We start from the raw sequence: 10,346 nt of genomic DNA, 5'->3' as shown, positions 1-10,346 counted from the left end.
CACACACACACGCACGCACGCACGCACACACACACACACACGCAGACACGCACAAACACACGTACACACAAACACACCCACACACACATACACACACACACATACACTCAGACAGACACGCACACACACACACACACACACACATACACTCAGACAGACACGCACACACACACACACACACACTTACTGCGATGAGGGCAGCTATAGAGAGTGTGTAGAAGGCAGAGTCCCTGAGTAGAGTCCAGTGAGAGAGTCTGACAGCCTGCGGAGATAAGAGAGAAAAACCAAAGCTCTCACACGACAAGCATTTCTTACATTTATTACGAATTAGGCATGTCGTACACCAACGTCTGACAAAGGGAGATGTTTTCTGAGATATTTTTTGGGGGGGTGGAGGTGGTGTGGAGGAGGGGGGTTAGCATAGAGCACCAACAAAACCTAAGTATGAGTAATACTCATGTTATTGACAATAACAATATACTTTATCCCTCGTTCTGGAAACTGATTGGTTGGAGGGTTTTTTTTTCTGAGATTAAGATTAAACCCAGTTTTGGATTGAATTGAATTTTTTAGAGGAGAATCTTCATTCGGTGCGCCATTTCATTCAAAACCCGGGTTTTAATCCTGGTCCGGTAAAGCTGACAAAGCAGTTTGGCAACACGAGCGAAGTTTCCCGGCTGCCAAAGGTCCGTCCGTCCCTCTGTTTGTGGCGCGCTGATATTAAAAACGATAACGGCATCGACGCCACGCGGTCCGAATGTCGCACACTCATATGTTTCCAGCCTTGTCTTCCGTACTTGAGAGTGAGGAGTTTCTTTTTTTCTTCTAACTGGGAAAGACCTGGATGTTTTATTTTAGAAGCTTTCAATTCACTGTTAACATGATGCAACAGTTGCTTACGTAACGTGCGATATTTCACGGAATCGGCGTCTGAAGTCGTTTGGCCCCGAGCACCTGTGTGTACAAATATCAGACTAGCCCTATAAATCTATGCTTCATCCGTGTCGCGACCCAGACCAAACACGTGTAAAAAATAAAGAAAGAAATAAATGTTTTAGCCCGTCCTCGACAGACTTTAAAGCCTTCAAACAGTCTGAAAAAAACAAAACAAAACAAAACAAAAAAAAACGAGAGAAAATGTTTTCCGAATGAGGTTTTGCCAAAGCACTGCTTCCATTCAGGCTGTCATTTCAGAGCCCGTGTTTCAATGAGAAGAGAAACAGAGAAGAGAGAATAGATTCAAAGACACTCCCATGACTTATAATGCTCTGTTTGTTTGCCTTTCATTTGAAGAGCCATCTGTTAGTCAAGTTAAATTTGTCACAGACTTCTCGACAGGCCTTTCCGGCGCGCGGCTCAGATGTAGACATAGCCACGCTGGCTTGAGGATATGTAGATGAAGAACTATGAAAGGACGAACTGTCGTGTTGAAGAGGTCATGAGAACAGGGGTCTGAGAGGAAACTGCCGGATCACTGAGTACCTGTCCGGCGAAGAAGCCACACACTCCGATGATACACAGGATGTTGAACACGGCGGAACCCACGATGGTTCCCACCCCGACGTCGCCTTTAGTGATGAACACTCCTGCAGGGGTAACACACACACACACACACAGACGCACCACATGCAGACACACACATACACACACACATGTACACACACACACACGCGCACACACACACACACACACATACACACACACACACACACACGCGCGCGCGCACCACATGCACACACACACATACACACACACACGTACAAACACACACACACACACACACACACACACACACACACACACACACACACACCACATGCAGACACACACATACATACACACGTACAAACACACACACACACACACCACATGCAGACACATGCAGACACACATACATACACACGTACAAACACACACACACACACACCACATGCAGACACATGCAGACACACACATACACACACACACACGTACAAACACACACACACACACACACCACATGCAGACACACACATACACACACACACACGTACAAACACACACACATACACACACACACACACACACACACACACAAAGCAGTCTTTCAGAAACTGAACATCCGCTATTAATTCTAGAGCAAAAAGACACAACCATTTCACGTCTCCAACACAAAGGCAAGTGTTCAGGGTGGGGAGTCAAAGGTTTACATTTAAAAATGCAGAAAGCTGTCTGTACCTATGACAGCGGTGAAATACTGGAGGTAAGCGACTCGACTACTGACCTATGATAGAGGTGAAAAGTTCGGGGGCAGAGCTGCCCGCTGCCATGAAGGTCGCCCCCGCCACATCTTCACTCAGATGCAGACGCTACGAAAGAAGGGAAGAAAGAACACGGTGACGAGTCACGACAGAATTTCGACGAGGCGCATCCGACCGACGGGGTCGGTCCGTTAACGCGAATGACTTTAAGGAACAAACGGATACTGAAACCGAAAGATTACTGGGACGAATTAAACCACATGTTGAAATATCTTGTCACTGTTATTAATGCCTTTAACTCTGTATACAGTCTTTTTTTTCTGTCCTTACCTCACAAATCTTCTCCAGAGAGGGGACAAAATAGTCATCACAAACCAGGGCCAGAGCACAGAACATATACACTGCCTGCATGACAAACACAGACACAGGTTTCATGCTCAACAACAGTCAAAAAACCCCAAACAAACAAACAAAAAAAACCCCACACCAAAAGCCCTCTAGGCAGCTGTCCAACGATAATTCACGTTTCTGGTGTCGTTAGCTTCCTTTGTAATTTGATGATCTGTAGGACATTTCTGGCGCTGTTAGTTTCCTTTGTAATTGTAGGACATTTCGGGTGTCGTTAGTTTACTTTGTAATTTGATGATCTGTAGGCTTGTAGTCTGCAGTTTGTTTTCATTATAAATATGAATTGCTAAAGATACAGTAAATGCCTACATACTGCATGTGATTATAAGGAGATTGCTTTGTGTGTGTGTGTGTGTGTGTGTGTGTGTGTGTGTCTAATGTCAGAACAAACTACAAAATACATCAGGAAAGGGAACATTTCAACAGTCTGATACAATTCAGACAATTCATTCCACAAACTAAGACATGAAACCGAAACAGCGAAGCTCTCTCACAGTCTAATGTGTACAATGTGTGACCCTACGAGCGGTTTGCTGATTTGGTAAAGAGGAATTGGAGGTCAAAGTTTGCCTTAAATCTCAGTAAGAGAGTGTAATCTCTTGGATTTTGAGGATTTAAAATAGAGATTAGATTAAAAAAAAAAAAAAAAAAAGAAAGAAAGAAAAAAAAAGAGAAAAAACAGATCTCAGTCAGCCCTCTGGTACAAATTGACGGTATGACAAATCCCTCTATGTATCAAACAGATTGAGCGAAAACAATCAAACAAATCTATGCTCTGATCAGCCATAGCGATTCCGCATGCTGGCACGGGAAAGGCCATTGAAGGGTAAGATCTATCTCTACGAAAAGGTTCTTAAAGAGTTTTCTGGTTCCTGCTCCTGAAGACCCGTAGCCCCGGTCATTTTAGTTCCCTCGTTTTAGTTCCCTCCACGCTGAGACGCGCCCGACTCGACTCAGCGCCTCGTCCGAACTTTAGCCTGAATTTAGTTTTAAACGCGTGTCGCATCAGGTTTCCCGTCGTATGGGGAAAAAAACCAAACGAATCGGCCCTCTGGAAATGTGCGAAAACTTGTTTCAGAACGGGAAAAAGGAACAATTTGGTGAGGCGACGTCCGGTCATCTCAGCCGGAAAAAAGATGCACTCACACAGAGGACGTGCAGGGCCAGGGCTCCGTCTGCGCGCTCTCTGTTCGTGAATAGGTCTTCTGGGAACTCGTGAATGGCTGTGGAAAAGAAGGAGGAAAAAAAAGAGATAAATCACGGCTTATTCGAGTGAATTAAAACCACATATTACGAATTTTCCGAAAACAGATAATCAGGCAAATGTGTAGAACAGGACATAAACACAAACCTCAGCGTTCACCCAGGCACAAAAAAGGTCACTAAAACAAACAAACAAACAAACAAAAATCCACTGCCGCAGATCTGTTTAGCCAGACGGGAGCATATGGAGTCTGGACTTTTTTTTTTCTTAATGCATTCAGTCTGTTGGTCAGTGACACATAATTTATTCCCAGACAGCTGTTGTCACCAACACACAGAAACAGACTGTATCTGAGTGAAAATAAAATAACATACAGCTATACCCTGTCCCGCCTTGTCTTCCTCAAACAGAGCCGGACAGCCAATTATTTAAGTCCACGGGTCTGACGGCTGAACTATCTGAACCTGATCCGACCCAAGACTGTTATTACCCTGTTACCTAATACAAAAATCTCACAACAGGTCATTACTACATAAACATATGAATGGATAAGCTAATAAAGAGATGTACTCATGCGCGCGCGCACACACATACAGAGTGAGAAAGAGAGAGAGTGAGAGAGAGAAAGAGAGAGAGAGAGAGAGAGAGGGAGTGAGACAGAAATGCTCTGATTTAGACAACATGAAAAGATGGCTATGACTGATTGTCTAGCCCCCGCACAAATATGACATGGTACATGCTTACACTAATCCACACAAAAATATCACACACACACACACACACACACACACACATACACAAACATGAACAGAACATATTGGCAGAAAATGAAAACCTTGAAATGTAAGCCCTTTGAAAGGAAAGGACTTTATGTAGTTAAAGAAAAAGATGTTTTTACAGAGTCCTGACTCCAGCCTTGTCACACCTTGACCGCAATCCCCGAGGCACAGTTTACATTTACTTTGATTTATTTAGCAGACGCTTTTATCCAAAGGAACAGGCAGAATACAAACCAACCACTTTAGACAGGTCCAAAGGACTGTCCCATTCCACAAGTCCCCAAATTAATGCCATAACACCAACAATAAGCCACGGAGCTCAACAACACACAAAAGGTTAAATATCATAAATATCAGTGCGTCCGTACAGACTAAAACTGACTACAGAAAACACCACTTGGATTCACAGCTTGGTTTTCAGCGGAAGAGAAAAAATTAAATGAGTGACGATTTGTATGAGAATAGCTGGTTTTAAAGGGGCGGTGCCCTTTGTCCTCACGTCCCCGTGTAAGAGGTCACGCCGGGGCGTCTCCATACTGACCCGAGATCAGTTTGGCTCGACGTCTTAAAGCCATGCTCCATTTTAAATCCATGCTAATCTATTCCAACTGCACAACAATTGCATTATGTAACTGTTGAATATGGCAAATAAATAAATAAATAAATAAATAAAGAAAGAAAGAAAGAAAGAAAGAAAGAAAGAAAGAACGACACACATGAGTCATCCCAATCGCATTTGTCTCTCGTTTTCTGTTTTGTTTTGTTTTCTTTTTTTTTTTTCTTTTTTTTCTTTTAGCTCAAAAAGATCAACAAAACACAAAAGGAAACAATGACATCAGAATTCTTTTTGAAACGATGAAATCTGAACGGCTTTTTCATTCGCTGTCATAAACAAGGAACGCGGCATGTCGTTCTCTCAGCTGAGCGAAAACATACCGGCTCACTCAACAAGAATAAAAAAAAAAATAAGGTTTGAAGACTGTCCATCTACAGTACGTGAAAATGATCTCGCCATTATCTGTACGTGAAAATGAGAGAGATTCGCTATGTATTATAATGCAATGAGTTCTGCGTCAATTCGAAAACAACCCACACACACAGTCCTATAGAGCTGTTGTTTGGGGTGAACAACTAATAAACTACACACACAAACACACACGCACACACACACATACACATACACACAGATGCACACATACACACACATGCACACATACACACACATGCACACAAGCACACGCACATACGCACGCATACATACACACGCACACACACATACACACACGCACACACATACACACGCACGCACACATACACACACACACGCACACACACACACACACGCACACACACATACACACACACACAAGCACACACACACATGCGCACACACATACACACACATGCACGCACACACACATGCACACACACACATACACACACACATACACACAAACACACACACACACGTGCGCACACACATATACACACACACACACACACACACACACACACACACCCCCACGTTGCCTCTGTGTCTCCACTCATACATGGAGGGTGGTTACATTAACCTTCAGCTGAGGAGAGTGTTTTCAATTCATCGCATTTTGTTCATTGTCAAGAGGCTTCTTCTTCCTCTCTCTCTCTCACACACACACACACACACACACACACACACTCACCCACTCACACACATCACACACACACAGAAAATAGAACACGTCCAGTCCTGAGTGCCAGAACAACTGGATAGTAAAAGCTGTAAAAAATCTGCAGTTTTGATTGAGAGTTTTTGTAATAAGACAGCACATAACAGACGTTAGCATGTCTGTACACTGTTCTCTTCCTTTCCCTTCAGTGGTGGGTTCTACTGTTAATTCCAGTCCTCCTGCTGGTCTGTCTGTCCCTGTAATCAAACACACACACACACACACACACACTCACACACACACACCCCAACTGCTCAATCAACCACAATCAATGGTTCAATCAGCAACCATCACACAGGAGTCTACCCAACCCTATTGCTTCTCTCTCTCTCTCTCTCTCTCTCTCTCTCTCTCCCTCTCTCTCGCTCTCTCTCTCTCTCCTCTAGAAGCATAGGCATGCTACCAGGCTGAGACACCTGGTCCACAGAAGGGGAGATTGTTATCCTACCCATTTTCTCTCTCATACTATTATTTCAATTAACTCACCCACTGTCTTTTTTACATCCTCTCTTTCCACTGTGTAGTTAACAGATGGATAAATCCAAAAAAACAAAAACGAAACAACAACAACAACAACAAAAAAGGAGATACAGCCAAACAGATTGAAGGGTTGACTGATAGATCTTTTCTTACAGCTCTCTGACAGTAACTCATCTTTGGAGGATTATGTGTTTGTTACTCAAACCTTTTTGAATAAAATTAATGTTAGTTAGTGTTGATTAACTCATCAAACTGTCTGTATCTCTGGTGTTCTGGAACCTAGATCACTGATTCTCTACTCATTCCTCAGGTCCTCTCTGCCCTGCATAACTTTGTTTTAACTCTTCATGTTCACAGCTGACTGAGATAACCAATAGCTTGATAATTAGTTGATAAAAAGTGTGTTAGTGATAAGCGGAGAGTAAAATTTGCAGGTCTAGTGGTGCCTCCGACTTGGCTGGGCGTCCACGTGTTTTGCAGTGTACGCAGGTGAAAAAAAAACCGGCATGGGATTGTCCTTCCGTTGCTGTAATAGCGACTCCCATTGGCTTGTCCACCAAAAATTCAGCGTGGACTAATTTGGGAGGCATAGCCATAACCCCACTGCGTTGTGGCTCCCTGTAAAGTCCACCGCGCTCAGGTGAGAAGAAACGGTCGACGACTCCACGTGTAGCGGAGGAGATTTTGTGGTGGTCTACGCCCTCCTTCACAAGCGTGGGAGCTGGGCAAGCAATGGAAGGATTCAGGGAAGTCTTCACACCAGAGATTTTTGTTTGGCGTTGTTGTGTTTTGCTTTGCCTTTCGAAAACACTTCATGAGCGATGTAGTCAACGGGTTTTCACTTAAAATCACGACTAACCCTGGCTGATGATATCTTTCGCCTCAGACTTTCATGCACCCACCACCAACCGCCACTGATCCTCTTGAAATGTAATCAAGTTGAGTTTTTACTAGCCTACTAAAGCTCTTGCCAAAACTGCAGCAATAATCACTTCTCTTTCAGAACTACTGAGATTTCTTCCTCAAACCATGGTAAAGAATAACGGACAACTGAACATATAGAAGATTTTATGTAGCCTACGACGGTTACCGCTTAATTAAATCAGGAACCACACGTGAATGGAAGCACGTGCTTTCAGCGTATGTTGGATGTCACATTTACCTGAGTGTTTCCTTCATTTTGTCAGTCACCTGTAAACACAGTCAATAAAAAATAGGTCAGGACTCAAGGCGTTCCGCGCGCAGAGCTGGAGTGGTCGCCGCTGTCTACCCGAATCACATGCTCGTTTTACTGAGATGACTAAAAAAAACGGGTTTGCACTCTGAGCGGGGAATCTGAAGTGATACATTAAGCCATTAATGTTGATGATGTGGTCGTTTCTTAGAATGTGTTGTAAATATATCATTACAATTAATTATGTAGAGCTATCACCCGAGTCATTACCGTACACGACATACATAGGTTAATACATAATAGATCGCAGCGTTTATAACAACGCGTGTTCCCTTGGATGAGCTATACATAGACTTAAGTGTACGCCCCAATAGATTCAGCTGAAAGCACACAAACTCATACAAAAAAACCCCTACAAAACCATCCTAAATCACTGCCCCACCCGTTACAGAGGTGGGGGCTACTATCAAAAAGACAGACAATGAGCTATAGAAACCGGAAAATAGGCAGAAAATTATGTATAATCATCCAGACACAACCAATTACAAGAGCATCATCTAAATTCACATTATCCTGAGAAAACGACCTATTCCACAAATTGTGCCGTCGGGATTCAAGCCGACGTGCGCGTGTCCAAGTGTAATGCTATAAGTCTATGGAGACAGATAACTATATAAACCGACACGACATAACAGTTTATTTTTTCACTGAGTGCTAACATGCTCCGCGCGCTGGGATTAGAGGACTAAATGTGTGCTGTCAGCCACATCAGCGGCGGAATCTTTGGGTTTGCTCGGAGCGAGAAAGTCCGTTACATAAAGCTTTCGCCACTTTCTCCGTATGCTCAAGGGGGATCAGCATTATGCCGCCGATGATGTAATGTTCGTCGGCATGGCAACATGCACTCGCCTCGAGGTGAGCGTCGAAAAGATGCGCGGAACACATTAAAGTCCGAAAAGCGAGGGATAACTCAAGAGTGTGGAAAACGGTGACTCTGTAACGGTGGTTCTCTTCTAAATTTTACTCAAACTGATCACGTGCGAGAGCGAGAGAGAGAGAGAGAGAGCAAACTTAATACTAACCCATGTCTTGTTTTCTATCCATATCATGGATAAGGATATCATGGAAAAGAAAAAAAAACCCTCTGAAACAATGTCATGTGTACCTCTCAAGAAACCCATATGTTATGAACATAGACAATATATTTGCTGTTTTTGAATCCAGTGGGACAACATCGAACATTTTTTACTAGACATCACTACATGACCACACAACATCGGTATCACCAAAGATACGAATTTAAACGAGGAAACAGGAATGTTGTGAATTTGGGGAAGAATATGTTGCCTAACAACAACAACAACAACAAATAATAATAATAATAATAATAATAATAATAATAATAATAAACACTTAAGATCAGCAAAGAAACTTGCAGAAAGCCCAGTGGTTATCTTGAGGTATCTGTAATCTCTCATGACTTAAACCACTGATCTGGAATGGTACTGTAAAGACCAGACAGGTTTGAACTATAGACATATGTCTTTTCTGTCTCACTGATGTCAGCGCTGTCAACGATGAGTCTCACTACTTAGACTATTTCCTCATGAACAAGACAGATCCACAGAAATGACACATCATAGATTTGCAAAGCTAAAGATGCAGTATTGCTCTGGGGTTTATTCATTAATGTATTCATTCATTCTTCTGCTTATGGGTGTGCAGGAGTTTTGTATCTGTAATATTCTCAAAAATACCCAAAAAGCATCCAGAGAAAAGATATGCAAAGCACTGCTCCAAAATGCTTCACTGTTCCAAAATTCAAAAAGCGTGATTTATTTATTTATTTTTTTTGTAAGTTTAAGGGCTGCGTGAATGTAAAACTGACACACAAGCACTTCAAGACACTTCAAATGACTGCAAAGAGACATCCTGTGTACCTCTTTTTTTAAGGCCTTTCTATGATCTTGAAGTACCATCATTTTCTCTAAAAGGATCTGTCTACTTGTTTCCTGGCCTTGATCTTTTCTCACCGTTCTCACTGAAAATGAAATAGAAAAAAAATAAAATAAATAAATGAATGAATGAATAAATATATAAGAACTTGCACACAAGCTGTGTTCGTTATAAGTGGAGGAAAAGAGAAACATTAGCGATAAATCGCGATGGCATCCCTGTATAAAGCATATTTGAAGTCTTTCAACTGTTCATAGTAAAAGTAAATAAATAAATAAATGTCTCAGTAAGCCTTTCCATTACTATGATTTTGTGCATCGTACATCAAACCAAAGCCATAAGGGGCCATTTTTTTGATAACACACTAAGTGCTACAGTACGGGTAAAAGTGCCCAT

General features: G+C 42.5%; 1 protein-coding gene across 1 annotated transcript in view; it reads right to left on the bottom strand.

Annotated features, from left to right (window-relative positions):
- The window catches only part of LOC115818586 (sodium/potassium/calcium exchanger 3-like), an 8,558-nt gene extending 4,692 nt beyond the window's left edge, over window positions 1-3,866 (bottom strand). Inside the window, exons 1-5 of the mRNA XM_030781997.1 lie at window positions 3,795-3,866; window positions 2,571-2,645; window positions 2,264-2,348; window positions 1,483-1,586; window positions 188-262 (exon numbers count right to left, since the gene is read on the bottom strand). Of these exons, the coding sequence (XP_030637857.1) occupies window positions 188-262; window positions 1,483-1,586; window positions 2,264-2,348; window positions 2,571-2,636 (330 nt within the window). The 5' untranslated portion in view covers window positions 2,637-2,645; window positions 3,795-3,866. The remainder of the gene's footprint in view (window positions 1-187; window positions 263-1,482; window positions 1,587-2,263; window positions 2,349-2,570; window positions 2,646-3,794) is intronic.
- Between the last annotated feature and the right edge of the window lie 6,480 nt (window positions 3,867-10,346).

The sequence above is a fragment of the Chanos chanos genome, chromosome 8 (genome assembly GCF_902362185.1).
Source record: "Chanos chanos chromosome 8, fChaCha1.1, whole genome shotgun sequence".
Lineage (NCBI taxonomy): Eukaryota > Metazoa > Chordata > Actinopteri > Gonorynchiformes > Chanidae > Chanos > Chanos chanos.
The sequence above is the reverse complement of the archived record's forward strand: the minus strand, read 5'-3'. Positions and strand labels throughout refer to the sequence as shown.